Source organism: Pseudophryne corroboree, chromosome 6 (genome assembly GCF_028390025.1).
Source record: "Pseudophryne corroboree isolate aPseCor3 chromosome 6, aPseCor3.hap2, whole genome shotgun sequence".
NCBI lineage: Eukaryota > Metazoa > Chordata > Amphibia > Anura > Myobatrachidae > Pseudophryne > Pseudophryne corroboree.
Window position 1 is genome coordinate 58405543 of NC_086449.1, and position 16869 is coordinate 58422411.

General features: G+C 48.8%; 1 protein-coding gene across 2 annotated transcripts in view; it reads left to right on the forward strand.

Moving 5' to 3' along the window:
• The window catches only part of LOC134936125 (complement C3-like), a 674806-nt gene that overhangs the window by 316677 nt on the left and 341260 nt on the right, over positions 1-16869 (forward strand). For both annotated transcript variants that reach the window (XM_063931038.1, XM_063931039.1), the window contains exons 13-14: positions 2417-2620; positions 16417-16578. In XM_063931038.1, the coding sequence (XP_063787108.1) occupies positions 2417-2620; positions 16417-16578 (366 nt within the window). The remainder of the gene's footprint in view (positions 1-2416; positions 2621-16416; positions 16579-16869) is intronic.

Here is a 16869-nt window from a genome sequence, read left to right on the forward strand (position 1 = left end):
ACACCCCCACCGCAGTGCTTGCCACACCTCCTGCCAAGGCACGCAATAGGCCTTTCATAAATTTCAGCTCCAGGCCCATGTGGACCTTAATCTGGCACTGCTAGTCGTGGCTTGGAGTGTTAGATGCCTCTAGTAATGGCTCCTGGCACCTGATAGACAAAGAGAGTTTGCTATCCTTGCCATTGTGTAAATATGTTTATTTTGGGTTTGAAAGCTGCACAGGAATGGATTAATAATATTGGCGGTCATTCCGAGTTGATCGTAGCTGTGCTAAACTTAGCACAGCTATGGTCATCTACCCTGACAAGCGGGGGGGACGCCCAGCACAGGGCTAGTCCGCCCCGCATGTCAGTCCGCCCCCCCATACAAAAGCATTGCGCAGCGGCGATGCTTTTGTACTTGTGGATTAACTCCTGGTCAGCGCAGCTCCTGCGGCTGGCCGGGAGTTGATCGTTGCTGCCCCTGGTCGCAGCGGCTGCATGTGACGTCACACGCCTTCGTTGACCGGACCGCGCCCCCAAAATGGCGGCCAAACGCCCTCTCCCGCCCAGCGACCGCCTCTGCCTGTCAATCAGTGAGAGGTGATTGCTAGGGAACGACGGCCTTCGGCCGTCCTGCATGCGACCTGATCGCTGTGCTGCAATAATCTGCCATTGTGTCTATGTATGTAGCAATTTGTTATAATGTGATATATTAGACCAACATATGGCTATTTGGTTACAATTTAGTTCACTTGGTTGGTGGTGCGCCCGGTAATAGTTCAGAAAAACTATGTTAAGAGTTTTGCAAGAGCAAGAAGACTATTAGTCTATCTGGGGCACACTCTCGTGTATTATGTATTTATGTGTAATGTTAATATTTGAAAACGTAACTTTTATTGATATGCACTCTTTAGTGGTACCTGATGTATCAGTGTGTTTAACAGCGTGCTGCACTTGCACCAAATCAGACTTAAGCACACGGACAGAGGCCCTGATTTCACTTCAGTCGCTGAAGTACGGAAATTGCTATTTGTCGATTTCAACACTTCTGCACATGGACTTAAATTGTGATTGCATGCGATTGCAGTGTAAGTGCCAGTGGGGGGGTGGTGACGAGGTGGCATTTTGTGGGCATGAACACAGTGTTGGGGGGGAAACAGTCCAGACAATGGAAGCAAGTCCGGACCAGCTGCAGGGGCGGACCGCGGCGGCTGTGTGACGTCAGACACAGCTGCGGTGACCCAAAACATGGCAGCCCTGCACCTGTCTTTGCAGTTAGGCTGGGAAGGCAGGGGGCTACCCTAAAGATGTGAGCCCTTCGCTGTCTAGAAAAATGCTCTCATTTTAGTGAAGGGAAGGATCCGACATGTGGGGCGGCCTTGCCCTGTGCTCAGTAGAAGGAGTTGTAGTTCTGCACATTTTCACAAAACTACAACTCATGCTTAATTATGCACAGAGGGGGTAATTCCAAGTTGATCGCAGCAGGAAATTTTTTAGCAGTTGGGCAAAACCATGTGCACTGCAGGGGATGCAGATATAACATGTGCAGAGAGAGTTAGATTTGGGTGGGTTATTTTTTTCTGTGCAGGGTAAATACTGGCTGCTTTACGTTTACACTGCAATTTAGATTGCAGATTGAACTCACCACACCCAAATCTATCTCTCTCTGCACATGTTATATCTGCCTCCCCTGCAGTGCACATGGTTTTGCCCAACTGCTAAAAAATTTCCTGCTGCGATCAACTTGGAATTACCCCCATAGTTTAGTAGTGCAAACAGATGAATCTAATGAAGAAAATGAAGGTTTCTGGGCAGTGACTAGGCATAAACATTGGGAACACACAGATTAGCATAAATTAGTAAACAGGCTGCTGTGTCCATCTGGAAAAGCAGCCGCAGAAGCATCCAACTGAGAATCAGATTATGGACCTAATTCAGAGTTGATCGCAGCAGCGAATTTGTTAACAGCTGGGCAAAACCATGTGCAATGCAGGGGGGGGGGGCAGATATAACATGTGCAGAGAGAGTTAGATTTGGATGTGGTGTGGTCAAACTCAAATCTAAATTGCAGTGTAAAAATAAAGCAGCCAGTAATTACCCTGCACAGAAACAAAATAACCCACCCAAATCTAACTCTCTCTGCAAATGTTATATCTGTTTCCCCTGCAGTGCGCATGGTTTTGCCCAACTGATAACAAATTTGCTGCTGCGATCAGGTCTGAATTACCCCCTATATCAGACAGACAGACACTGCTTCCTGGTGATAGATGACCACCCTTGTGCTGGGCTGCCTGCCACAATATGGTAGCACCACTTACCTGCTCAGCATCATTCTGGCTACATTCGCTGTACTCTGCTACACTATGCTTATTTTAAATAAAATTATGTGTTATGCATTATGCACTTAATTGAAGATTATTATTTTCTTAATTCAGATACTGAACAAAGGAAAAATAATGAAAGTGGGCAGACAGGTGAGGTTACCAGGCCAGCCCGTGGTGAATATGTTACTGACAATAACACCGGACTACATCCCATCATTCCGCTTTGTGGCTTATTATACCGTGAAAACTGGTGATCAGCATGAAATCGTAGCTGACTCTATCTGGGTAGATGTAACAGACACCTGTATGGGGACGGTAAGATGCTTCAATATTACAGATCATTAAACTACTTGCAGTTTAACTAACAAAATTTCTCTGACGTCCTAGTGGATGCTGGGGACTCCGTAAGGACCATGGGGAATAGCGGCTCCGCAGGAGACTGGGCACAAAAGTAAAGCTTTAGAACTACCTGGTGTGCACTGGCTCCTCCCCCTATGACCCTCCTCCAAGCCTCAGTTAGATTTTTGTGCCCGAACGAGAAGGGTGCACACTAGGTGGCTCTCCTGAGCTGCTTAGTGAAAAGTTTAGTTTTAGGTTTTTTATGTTCAGTGAGACCTGCTGGCAACAGGCTCACTGCATCGAGGGACTAAGGGGAGAAGAAGCGAACTCACCTGCGTGCAGAGTGGATTGGGCTTCTTAGGCTACTGGACATTAGCTCCAGAGGGACCGATCACAGGCCCAGCCATGGATAGGTCCCAGAGCCGCGCCGCCGGCCCCCTTACAGAGCCAGAAGACAGAAGAGGTCCGGAAAATCGGCGGCAGAAGACGTCCTGTCTTCAACAAGGTAGCGCACAGCACTGCAGCTGTGCGCCATTGCTCTCAGCACACTTCACACTCCGGTCACTGAGGGTGCAGGGCGCTGGGGGGGGGGGGGGGGGGCGCCCTGAGACGCAATAAAAATACCTTGGATGGCAAAAAATGCATCACATATAGCTCCTGGGCTATATGGATGAATTTAACCCCTGCCAGAATACACAGAAAAACGGGAGATAAGGCCGCCGAGAAGGGGGCGGAGCCTATCTCCTCAGCACACTGGCGCCATTTTCCCTCACAGCTCCGTTGGAGGGAAGCTCCCTGGCTCTCCCCTGCAGTCACTACACTACAGAAAGGGTTAAAAAAGAGAGGGGGGCACTAATTACGCGCAGTATTAAAAATACAGCAGCTATAAGGGGAAAAACACTTATATAAGGTTATCCCTGTATATATATAGCGCTCTGGTGTGTGCTGGCAAACTCTCCCTCTGTCTCCCCAAAGGGCTAGTGGGGTCCTGTCCTCTATCAGAGCATTCCCTGTGTGTGTGCTGTGTGTCAGTACGTTTGTGTCGACATGTATGAGGAGAAAAATGATGTGGAGACGGAGCAGATTGCCTGTAATAGTGATGTCACCCCCTAGGGGGTCGACACCTGAGTGGATGAGCTGTTGGAAGGAATTACGTGACAGTGTCAGCTCTGTATAAAAGACAGTGGTTGACATGAGACAGCCGGCTACTCAGCTTGTGCCTGTCCAGACGTCTCATAGGCCGTCAGGGGCTCTAAAGCGCCCGTTACCTCAGATGGCAGATATAGACGCCGACACGGATACTGACTCCAGTGTCGACGGTGAAGAGACAAATGTGACTTCCAGTAGGGCCACACGTTACATGATTGAGGCAATGAAAAATGTTTTACACATTTCTGATAATACGAGTACCACCAAAAAGGGGTATTATGTTCGGTGAGGAAAAACTACCTGTAGTTTTCCTGAATCTGAGAAATTAAATGAGGTGTGTGATGATGCGTGGGTTTCCCCCGATAACAACTGATAATTTCTGAAATGTTATTGGCATTATATCCTTTCCCGCCAGAGGTTAGGGTGCGTTGGGAAACACCCCCTAGGGTGGATAAAGCGCTCACACGCTTGTAAGAACAAGGGCTCTACCCTCTCCTGAGATGGCCGCCCTTAAGGATCCTGCTGATAGAAAGCAGGAGGGTATCCTAAAATGTATTTACACACATACTGGTGTTATACTGCGACCAGCAATCGCCTCAGCCTGGATGTGCAGTGCTGGGTTGGCGTGGTCGGATTCCCTGACTGAAAATATTGATACCCTAGATAGGGACAGTATATTATTGCCTATAGAGCATTTAAAAGATGCATTTCTATATATGCGTGATGCACAGCGGAATATTTGCCGACTGGCATCAAGTCTAAGTGCGTTGTCCATTTCTGCCAGTAGAGGGTTATGGACACGACAGTGGTCAGGTGATGCGGATTCCAAACGGCATTTGGAAGTATTGCCTTATTAAGGGGAGGAGTTATTTGGGGTCGGTCTTTCAGACCTGGTGGCCACGGCAACAGCTGGGAAATCCACGTTTGTACCCCAGGTTGCCTCTCAACATAAGAAGACGCCGTATTATCAGGCGCAGTCCTTTCGTGGGCAAGCGGGCAAAAGGTTCCTCATTTCTGCCCCGTGACAGAGGGAGAGGAAAAAGGCTGCAGAAATCAGCCAGTTCCCAGGAACAGAAGCCCTCTCCCGCCTCTGCCAAGCCCTCAGTATGACGCTGGGGCTTTACAAGCAGAATCAGGCACGGTGGGGGCCCGTCTCAATGAATTTCAGCGCGCACCCCGGGTCTTTACCAAGGTAATGGCCGAAATGATGATACTCTTTCGAAGGAAGGGAATTTTAGTTATCCCTTACTTGGACGATTCCCTGATAAGGGTAAGATCCAGGGAACAGTTGGAGGTCGGTGTAGCACTATCTCAGGTAGTGTTGCGGCAGCACGATTGGATTCTCAATATTCCAAAATCGCAGCTGATTCCGACGACTCGTCTTCTGTTCCTAGGGATGATCCTGGACACAGTCCAGAAAAAGGTGTTTCTCCCGGAGGAGAAAGTCAGGGAGTTAACCGAGCTAGTCGGGAACCTCCTATAACCGAGCCAAGTCTCAGTACATCAATGAAAGGGTTCTGGGAAAAATGGTGGCTTCCTACGAAGCAATCCCATTCGGCAGATTCCACGCAAGAACTTTCCAGTGGGACCTGCTGGACAAATGGTCCGGGTCGCATCTTCAGATGCATCAGCGGATAACCCTGTCACCAAGCACAAGGGTGTCTCTCCTGTGGTGGTTGCAGAGTGCTCATCTTCTAGAGGGCCGCAGATTCGACATTCAGGACTGGGTCCTGGTGACCACGATGCCAGCCAGCGAGGCTGGGGAGCAGTCACACAGGGAAGGAATTTCCAGAGCTTATGGTCAAGCCTGGAGACATCACTTCACATAAATATCCTGAAGCTAAGGGCCATTTACAATGCTCTAAGCTCAGCAAGACCTCTGCTTCTGTTATGATTCCCGTACTCCAGACCAAAGGAGATCTTATGGCAGAGGTCTGAGTACTGGAAAGATATACTGGATGTGGGAGCAGGAGAGCCTAGTAACCCCTGGCGCCCTAACTCCGTTGTCTCGCCCGTGTTATCAGAAATCCCCTGCGAGACTATGGTTGCTTGAGCCCATGGCAGCCGCGTTCGAAGGGCGGATTATGTCTGCCCAACCCCGATGCCCCCTCAGGTCTTAATGGGAGACAAAGGGAAATCCGAGACAGGGTGATAACAAGGGGCCCTCTGACTAAGCAACCAGGCCAGGGGTTACAAGCTAACTAACTAAACCAAAAAGTATGTGCGGACTAGCCGCCAGGGAAAAGGACAACCAAAGATCCACTGATCCGTAACTCCTATCCAGCACCGCTGGATACCAGAGTGGATCAGGGGGAGCGGAATCCTCCGCAAAAGCTCCAGAACACAAAGATACAAAATAATAAACAGTAAGCGGTCAAGCCGCAACACACGGCTACGCCGCGACTCACGAACACCACAGGATGTTAAAGGTGCTCGGTCAGACTCCAGGAACAGATGACAATTTCCGAGTACAGGATCACTGAGGACAGGAACAACCGGATTGAGCAGGACTGGAAACTCTCTGTAACCAACACAGGCAAACAGGAAGCTATCACCGGCGTCTGTGAGAAGTCCAAAGGGTGCTTATAACTGTGAGCTCCCCAATCAGGAGCCAGACTGGGTAATCACAAGTAATGCCGTGCAGCTTGCATGCTGCATGGCCAGCACACCATTATACAATTAGAAAAGACCCAGCAACGGGGAACGCGGCCCGAACGTGGCGTCCCCGTTGCTAGGGTCTGAGCGGCTCCGTGCGCCCGGCGTCTAACGTTGCCAGGGAGCCGGCGGCTGTACGCGCACGGCGTCCCTGGTTGCTAGGCGCCGGGCCGCACCGACGAGCGGACCCCGGCGCCTAACAGTACCCCCCCCTTGAGGAGGGGTCAAGGAACCCCTAATGCCCGGTTTCCGAGGAAATTCTCGAAAAAATGCCCTCTTGAGCCTCGGGGCATGGAGATCCTTATCCAGGACCCAAGACCTTTCTTCTGGACCATAACCTCTCCAATGCACCAAAAAATAAAGCCGACCCCGGGACAACTTGGAATCGAGAACCTTCTCCACCAAGAACTCCTGCTGACCCTGTACAACAATTGGTGATCTCCCCTGAGATATCTTACGAGGAAATCTACTGGACGAAACATATGGTTTCAGCAATGAGCAATGGAAAGTATTTCCGATCCGTAAAGTTTTTGGTAAACGTAACCGGAAGGCAACTGGATTGACTTTTTTGATAATGTGAAATGGTCCAATAAATTTAGGACCCAATCTGGCTGAGGTTTGTCGAAGTTTAATGTTGCGAGTCGACAACCACACCCTATCTCCTACTTTAAAAGTGCACGGCCGCCGGAGCCTGTCAGAAAATCTCTTTTCCTGAAATGCCGCTTTTCTGAGAGCCAGGTGCACTTTTCTCCAAATGAGCCTAAGATGAGAGGTCAAGGTCAGTGAGGAGACAGAGGAATGTTGAAAAAAGGAATTAGCTCTGGGGTGAAAACCAAAAACTGCAAAAAATGGAGACACATTGGTGGAGGAATGACAGGCATTATTGTAAGCGAACTCCGCCAATGGAAGAAACTCAGACCAGTCATTTTGGAGTTTGGCCGAGTACAACCGCAAATATTGTTTTAGTGATTGATTAACTCGCTCAATCTGCCCGTTGGATTGGGGATGGTAGCCTGACGTTAAAGATAATTTCATCTTCAATGAGACACAAAAAGATTTCCAAAACTGTGCAATGAATTGTGGACCCCGATCGGAAACAATATCAGTGGGTAACCCATGGAGTCTGAAAACATGGCGGAGGTACAAGACTGCCAATCCCTGGGCAGATGGCAATCGGGGAAGAGCAATGAAATGGGCCATTTTACTAAAACGGTCCACTACCACCCATATGACTCGGCATCCGGCTGACAGAGGGAGGTCCACCACAAAATCCATGGAGATATGAGACCATGGCCTAAGAGGAACATTCAAGGGCATAAGCTGACCGATAGGCAAAGAACGGGGAACTTTATGCTGTGCACAGACCTGACACGAAAAAACAAACTCCTTAATGTCTTTGGAAAGACCAGGCCACCATACTGAGCGGGAGACTAATTCCAAAGTCTTAGCGATTCCCGGATGCCCGGCAACTTTGCTATCATGAAACTCCGTCAAAACAGTTGCTCTCAAAAACTCAGGGACAAAAAGACGACCAGCAGGAGTATTTCCAGGAGCCTGATGTTGAAGCAGCTTTAACTGGGTAAATAAATCCTGTGTGAGGCCTGCCCGAATGACTGAAGACGGAAGTATGGGAGTAACAGGACTGTTGTCTTGAACTGGAAGAAAACTGCGTGACAGGGCATCTGCCTTGGTATTCTTGGAACCTGGCCTGAAGGTGATAATGAATTTGAAACGAGTAAAAAATAAAGCCCAACGAGCCTGCCGGGCATTCAGTCGTTTAGCTGATTCAATGTATTGAAGATTTTTGTGATCAGTCAAAACTGAAATGATATGAGTCGCTCCCTCAAGCCAATGCCTCCACTCCTCGAAAGCCCATTTAATAGCCAGCAATTCCCGGTTACCAACATCGTAGTTGGACTCAGCAGAAGAGAATTTTCTGGACATAAAGGCACAAGGGTGTAATTCAAGGGAATCCGGATCCTTCTGAGATAGGATAGCCCCTACTCCAACCTCTGAGGCATCAACCTCAACAATGAAAGGCAATTCTGGGTTGGGGTGTCTGAGGACAGGGGCTGAGACAAAGGCCTGTTTCAAGGCCTGAAAAGATAGCTCGGCTTCACGTGACCAATTGGTAGGATCCGCTCCCTTCTTAGTCAGTGCCACAATGGGAGCAACTAGGTCAGAGAAAGAGTGAATAAATCTTCTATAGTAGTTCGCAAACCCTAAAAAGCGCTGAATTGCTTTTAAGTTGGTGGGTTGCGCCCAACTAAGGATGGCTTGGAGCTTCTTTGGTTCCATACGGAATCCCCGAGGGGAAATAATGTATCCTAAAAAGGATACCTCCGTGACATGAAATTCACACTTCTCCAGCTTGGCATATAGGTGATTTTCACGTAATTTTTTTAGAACCTGACGCACCTGGGTAACATGTTGTTCTACAGAGTCAGAATAAATCAAAATATCGTCCAAGTAGACTACAACGAATTTTCCAAGAAATTCACGGAGCACATCGTTAATGAGATCCTGGAAAACTGCCGGAGCGTTAGACAGGCCGAATGGCATAACCAGATACTCATAGTGGCCTGACTGAGTACTGAATGCCGTTTTCCACTCATCCCCTGACTTGATTCTGATGAGGTTATATGCTCCTCTCAGGTCAATCTTAGAAAAAATCACAGCCGAACGTAGCTGATCAAAGAGGACAGAGATCAGTGGCAGAGGGTAAGTATTTTTTACTGAGATTTTATTCAAGGCTCTAAAGTCAATGCAGGGTCTGAGTGAACCATCCTTCTTCTCTACGAAGAAGAAGCCTGCACTTAAAGGGGACTTAGATGGCCTGATAAATCCTTTCCCTAGGCTTTCTTTAACATACTCATTCATGGCCACAGTTTCAGGTCCGGACAATGCATATAACCTTCCCTTAGGCAAAGTGGCACCAGGAATTAGCTCAATAGCACAATCATAAGGCCTATGGGGAGGCAGAATATCCGCATTGCCCTTGGAAAAAACATCAACAAAATCCTGGTATTCCACAGGAATGGGTGCGGGAATGGCAGCAGCTATTCTGATGGGAAGCGTAATACATTCCTTATTATGGTACCCCATTGTGAGATCTCCCCCGACTGCCAATCAATGATGGGATTATGAAAGGCCAGCCAAGGGTGACCCAGAACCACTGGAACTGCTGGGCAATGGGTGAGGAAAAACTCAATTTTTTCAGAATGCAGAGCTCCTACCGAGAGTAGAACAGGAGGTGTACAGAGAGAAATAACCCCATTGGACAAGGGACTCCCATCTAAACCATGCATGGTGATACACCTACCCAAGGCTAACTGAGGAATACCTAAGGTCTTGGCCCATGTCAAATCCATAAAGTTCCCTGCAGCTCCACTGTCCACAAAAACAGAGACCGAGGAACAGAGGCTGCCAAAGGAAACTTTAGCTGGGACTAACAGTGAATTATTTGAGGAGATAAGCTGCAGACCAAAGTGAACCCCCTCACAATTCACTTGGTCGAGACGTTTCCCGACTTGTTCGGACAACTACGGGCAAAATGTCCCTTACCTCCACAGTATAAACAAAGACCAGAATTTTGCCTTCTGGTTCTTTCTTCAGAAGACAGTTTGGAGAGACCTATCTGCATAGGCTCCTCTATGTCCACAGGGATGGAAAAAACACAAGGAGTTGACCCGACAGATGCTCCTTTTTCAGCCCTCCGCTCTCTGAGCCGACGATCAATCTTAATAGAGAGCTCCATGAGTTTATCGAGAGTCTCAGGAGCGGGATACTGAAGGAGACTGTCTTTTATAGACTCAGATAAGCCGAGGCGAAACTGACTGCGCAGGGCTGGGTCATTCCATCCACAGTCGTTCGACCAACGGCGAAACTCCGTACAATAAATCTCTGCGGGATTCCTACCCTGTCTGAGAGCACGCAACTGACTCTCGGCGGATGCCTCTCTATCAGGGTCGTCATACAATAGCCCTAAAGACTTTAGAAAGGCGTCTACAGAAAATAAAGCCGGATCGTCTGTCTTTAAACCAAAAGCCCAGGTCTGAGGATCCCCCTGAAGCAGAGAAATAATAATTCCAACCCGCTGAGCCTCCGTACCTGAGGAGACTGGTCTCAAACGAAAATAAAGTTTACAAGACTCTTTAAAATTAAAAAACTGTTTTCTATCCCCAGAAAAACGGTCAGGCAGATGCATTTTTGGTTCAGGAATGACCCTCGGGGAAGTCCGTAACAGATCTTCCTGTGACCTCACCCGAAGAGACAGATCCTGAACCATCTGAGTAAGGTCTTGAATCTGGCTAACTAGAAGCTGGCCAGGATTTGGCCCGACACCGGTGGGATTCATGAGGCCGACAAATCTCCCAACTGAACAAGGGAAAAAATTAACTCCTGTTTAATTTTAAATTTAGTCTGGCCGGTGATAATGTTATGATTCCCATACTCCAGACCAGAGGAGATCTTATGGCAGAGGTCTGAGTACTGGAAAGATATACTGGATGTGGGAGCAGGAGAGCCTAGTAACCCCTGGCGCCCTAACTCCGTTGTCTCGCCCGTGTTATCAGAAATCCCCTGCGAGACTATGGTTGCTTGAGCCCATGGCAGCCGCGTTCGAAGGGCGGATTATGTCTGCCCAACCCCGATGCCCCCTCAGGTCTTAATGGGAGACAAAGTGAAATCCGAGACAGGGTGATAACAAGGGGCCCTCTGACTAAGCAACCAGGCCAGGGGTTACAAGCTAACTAACTAAACCAAAAAGTATGTGCGGACTAGCCGCCAGGGAAAAGGACAACCAAAGATCCACTGATCCGTAACTCCTATCCAGCACCGCTGGATACCAGAGTGGATCAGGGGGAGCGGAATCCTCCGCAAAAGCTCCAGAACACAAAGATACAAAATAATAAACAGTAAGCGGTCAAGCCGCAACACACGGCTACGCCGCGACTCACGAACACCACAGGATGTTAAAGGTGCTCGGTCAGACTCCAGGAACAGATGACAATTTCCGAGTACAGGATCACTGAGGACAGGAACAACCGGATTGAGCAGGACTGGAAACTCTCTGTAACCAACACAGGCAAACAGGAAGCTATCACCGGCGTCTGTGAGAAGTCCAAAGGGTGCTTATAACTGTGAGCTCCCCAATCAGGAGCCAGACTGGGTAATCACAAGTAATGCCGTGCAGCTTGCATGCTGCACGGCCAGCACACCATTATACAATTAGAAAAGACCCAGCAACGGGGAACGCGGCCCGAACGTGGCGTCCCCGTTGCTAGGGTCTGAGCGGCTCCGTGCGCCCGGCGTCTAACGTTGCCAGGGAGCCGGCGGCTGTACGCGCACGGCGTCCCTGGTTGCTAGGCGCCGGGCCGCACCGACGAGCGGACCCCGGCGCCTAACAGCTTCAAGGTCACCCGGAGTTGATCCATTCGGACAACATCACGGCAGTCACCCACGTAAACAGACAGGGTGAGACAAGAAGCAGGAGGGCAAGGCAGAAGCTGCAAGGATTCTTCGCTGGGCGGAAAATCATGTGATAGCACTGTCAGCAGTATTCATTCCGGGAGTGGACAACTGGGAAGCAGACTTCCTCAGCAGACACGACCCCCACCCGGGAGAGTGGGGACTTCACCCAGAAGTCTTCCACATGTTTATAAAACTCGACAAGTATTGCGCCAGGTCAAGGGACCCTCAGGCAATAGCTGTAGACGCTCTGGTAACACAGTGGGTGTACCAGTCAGTGTATGTGTTCCCTCCTCTGCCTCTCATACCCAAGGTACTGAGAATTATAAGATGGAGAGGAGTAAGCACTATATTCGTGGCTCCGGATTGGCCAAGAAGGACTTGGTAACCGGAACTTCAAGAGATGCTCACGGAGGATCCGTGGCCTCTACCTCTAAGAAGGGACCTGCTCCAGCAAGGACCCTGTCTGTTCCAAGACTTACCGCGGCTGCGTTTGACGGCATGGCGGTTGAACGCCGGATCCTGAAGGAGAAAGGCATTCCGGATGAAGTCATTCCTTTCCTGATCAAAGCCAGGAAAGATATAACCGCAAAAACATTATCACCGCATTTGGCGAAAATATGTTGCGTGGTGCGAGGCGAGTAAGGCCCCGACGGAGGAATTTTCAACTAGGTCGATTCCTACATTTCCTGCAAACAGGAGTGTCTATGGGCCTGAAATTGGGGTCCATTAAGGTTCAAATTTCGGCCCTGTCAATTTTCTTCCAAAAAGAACTAGCTTCAGTCCCTGAAGTTCAGACGTTTGTGAAAGGGGTACTGTATATACAGCCTCCTTTTGTGCCTCCAGTGGCACCTTGGGATCTCAATGTAATTTTGGGGTTCCAGAAGTCACATTGGTTTGAACCACTTAAATATGTGGAGTTAAAATATCTCACATGGAAAGTGGTCATGCTGTTGGCCCTGGCCTGGGCCAGGTGCGTGTCAGAATTGGCGGCTTTATCCTGTAAAAGCCCTCATCTGATTTTCCATTCGGACAGGGCGGAATTGAGGACTTGTCCTCAGTTTCTCCCTAAGGTGGTTTTCAGCGTTTCACCTGAGTCAACCTATTGTGGTGCCTGCGGCTACTAGGGACTTGGAGGACTCCAAGTTGCTAGACGTTGTCAGTGCCCTGGAAATATAGGTTTCCAGGACGGCTGGAGTCAGAAAATCTGACTCGTTGTTTATTCTGTATGCACCCAACAAACTGGGTGCTCCTGCTTCTAAGCAGACTATTGCTCGTTGGATTTGTAGTACAATTCAGCTTGCACATTCTGTGGCAGGCCTGCTACAGCCAAAATCTGTAAAAGCCCATTCCACAAGGAAGGTGGGCTCATCTTGGGCGGCTGCCCGAGGGGTCTCGGCTTTACAACTTTGCCGAGCAGCTACTTGGTCAGGAGCAAATACGTTTGTAAAATTCTACAAATTTGATACCCTGGCTGAGGAGGACCTGGAGTTATCTCATTGGTGCTGCAGAGTCATCCGCACTCTCCCGCCCGTTTGGGAGCTTTGGTATAATCCCCATGGTCCTTACGAAGTCCCCAGCATCCACTAGGACGTCAGAGAAAATAAGAATTTACTTACCGATTATTCTATTTCTCGTAGTCCGTAGTGGATGCTGGGCGCCCATCCCAAGTGCGGATTGTCTGCAATACTGGTACATAGTTATTGTTACCAAAAAATCGGGTTATTGCTGTAGTGAGCCATCTTTTCTAGAGGCTCCTCTGTTATCATGCTGTTAACTGGGTTTAGATCACAAGTTATATGGTGTGATTGGTGTGGCTGGTATGAGTCTTACCCGGGATTCAAAATCCTTCCTTATTGTGTACGCTCGTCCGGGCACAGTATCCTAACTGAGGCTTGGAGGAGGGTCATAGGGGGAGGAGCCAGAGCACACCAGGTAGTTCTAAAGCTTTACTTTTGTGCCCAGTCTCCTGCGGAGCCGCTATTCCCCATGGTCCTTACGGAGTCCCCAGCATCCACTACGGACTACGAGAAATAGAATTATCGGTAAGTAAATTCTTATTTAAAATGAAACTCCACTGAAAACTGACATTTCATTTAGTTCCATGAATTAAAAATGAATGCAATACATTACTGGAATACCTGGGGTGCAAACAGAAAGAAAAAAGGGTACACCACAAAGTGTCTCCGACGTACGTTTCACATTCAGCTTGATCAGAGGCAGTGCTGTGCTCAAGCTGAATTTGTAATGTGCAGTACATCAGAGTTACTGGATGGCTCCCCAGGCAAGCAGCTGCAGAGCACCCACAGTAGATCTGATCTCCCTGCTCTCGTGTCATAAAATTCCTCTTAGGGTAAGTGGTTGTCCTTACCTGCTTTACCCAGCATATCAGGGCATGCTACTATGCTCATTGTTTTGCTGATACAGTTCCTTTACTTTCCTTTTGTTAGCACCAGTGTCTGGTTTCCTCCATAAGAGACATTACACCACATGTGAATCCATGCTGTTGGACTGAACTTTGAAGCTTCAAAAGCTGCAAGGAAAAGTCCACCAAAAATTGCAAAATTGGGGGTTTACACCATACTTGCCTACCTGACCCTCTCCATGAGGGAGAAAATGCTCTGTTCCTGGACTTTCCTGGTAATGTATAATTGCCATCACCTGTGGTGAGCTAGTTAATTGATAAGAAAGGTGTTTCACCACAGGTGATGGCAATCATACATTACCAGGAAAGTCCAGGAACAGAGTATTTTCTCCCTCATGGAGAGGGTCAGGTAGGCAAGTATGGTTACACACAGGAAAAACCATTGATTCCACAGTTCATGCTGCATCTGAGGGGTTTCTGCGCAGTTATCCTCAAATATAGACACTGTAAAAAGTCTATCTCCTGTACTGTGATTGATTAGCCTTTCCCAGCGCCGTCTGTGTATAATTTCCCCATCTGTATATAAAGCTACAGTAGGTATACACTTCTGGTCAAGTTGGCAATCAGCTCGATATTTCTGCCATTGGGAAGGTTCGATATCAGCAGCACGCAGTAACCGATATTCTGCTAGTGGCATCACAACGGGGCTGCGGCCCGCACCCAGGATTTACCCGCCGAGGGGCGACACCAAAGTGCTGACTTCTCTTCAGTGACAGGAGCTGATTGCTGCACGGTGACATTATCTGCTGCACCCTGCTCCTGTCACTGTGCAAGAGTCGGCATTGCACTTGCACTGGTCCCCGGGGGCAGTCCGCATCTCCGGCACACCCGGAGTGATGAAATGGGGGTCCAGATGTGAGGCCATGCCCCCTTCCCATGAGTCTACATCCCTTTCCAGTGGGGCCACGCCCCTTTTTGCTGGCACACTGCTTTGCTGCACACTTAATGTGCCGCACCAGGTGCTACTGCAATCAGAGACTCCTCTGTATTCTGCCACACCACACTGAATGTGCATATGTTCACCCACGAGGAGGATGAGGTAATTAGGATAAATCATATGTAATATGGGCAGATTATGGAGAATGCACACACCTTTCGGCAGATATCTTGCCTACACGCCACACAATAAAACAGGCTGATCACCCAATTATTGGCAAATAGTCCCAACAATTGTATAGAGCAGTGCTTCACAAACTGGCGGCAGTGGTGCCCTGGGTTGGTGGTCCACGACCCAATAATAATAATTATGGTCAATGTGATAGGCAAAACCAGAGCCGATGGCTGCCGAACATATAATATGTGGGCAAACAGAAGTGCGACCCCCCACATAACAACCTACAATAAGGACGACCGGTAAGCACAATTTATTTAATTAAAAAAAAAAAAATTCAGAATCTCTCAAAAATAAACTTTTGGCTCAGGGGTGCCGTGAAAAAACTGCTGATACTGATATTTGGGCGTAATTCAAGACAGGTTGGGAACACTTGGCATAGGCCCTCATTCAGACCGGATCGTAGATGTGTTAAATTTAGCACATCTACAATCAGCTTCCCTGACATGCGGGGGGACGCCCAGCACAGGACTAGTCCGCCCCACATGTCAGGCCCACCCCCCCAACCCCCCTCACAAGTACTAAAGCATCACACAGCAGCGATTATTTTGTACTGGAAGAGTAGCTCCCAGCTGGCGCAGCTCCTGTGCGCTGGCAGGGAGTTATTCGTTGCTGCTCGGGTTGTAGCGGCTGCGTGTTATGCCATGCAGCCACCGCAGCCCCCCGCCCCCCAACGGTCTGGACATGACTGCATTGCCCGAACTGCACCCCCTAAACGGCGGCCAAACGGCGCCGGCCCTCCCCCTCCCACTCAGCGACCGCAGGGCTAAGACAGCCGTTGGCTGTCTGGCATGTGTCGGCGCATGCGCAGTTCCAACCCGATCGCTGCTGTGTGAAAACGCACAGCAGCGATCGGGTCTGAATGACCCCCATAGTGTGTACGTAGCTTAATTCTCTGCCATGAATAATTAAATACATTTTATACTTTGTTATTCATGTGATTAATGGGATTGTGTCACACAGCTGGAGTTGACAGTGGCCAATACACAAACCACTGGAGTGTATGAACCTGAGAATACTCTGAATCTGAATCTGAAAGCAGATAAAGGAGCCTCCGTTGGGCTGGTGGCTGTGGACAAAGCTGTTTATGTGCTCAACAGCAAGTATAAGATCTCACAGAGTAAGGTGAGCAGTGCAATATGTGACAGATATTGAAGTTTATTTCTAACTAATAATGGGACTTGGCAATATGCCGGGCAGGGCCAGATTAACGATGGGGCGAATGGGGCTACAGCTCCAGGCCTCCACATAACAATAGGCCCATCATGCTGGTAGCAGGATGATAACCAGGCTCACAGCTATCCAAACAATCGTAAGTCATAAGTATTACAATTGTTTTTGTAGTTTTCTTACTATAATTATAGACTTTTTCTATGTATTTGTAATTGGGGCACATAGTGTATAGCAGGGGTCAGG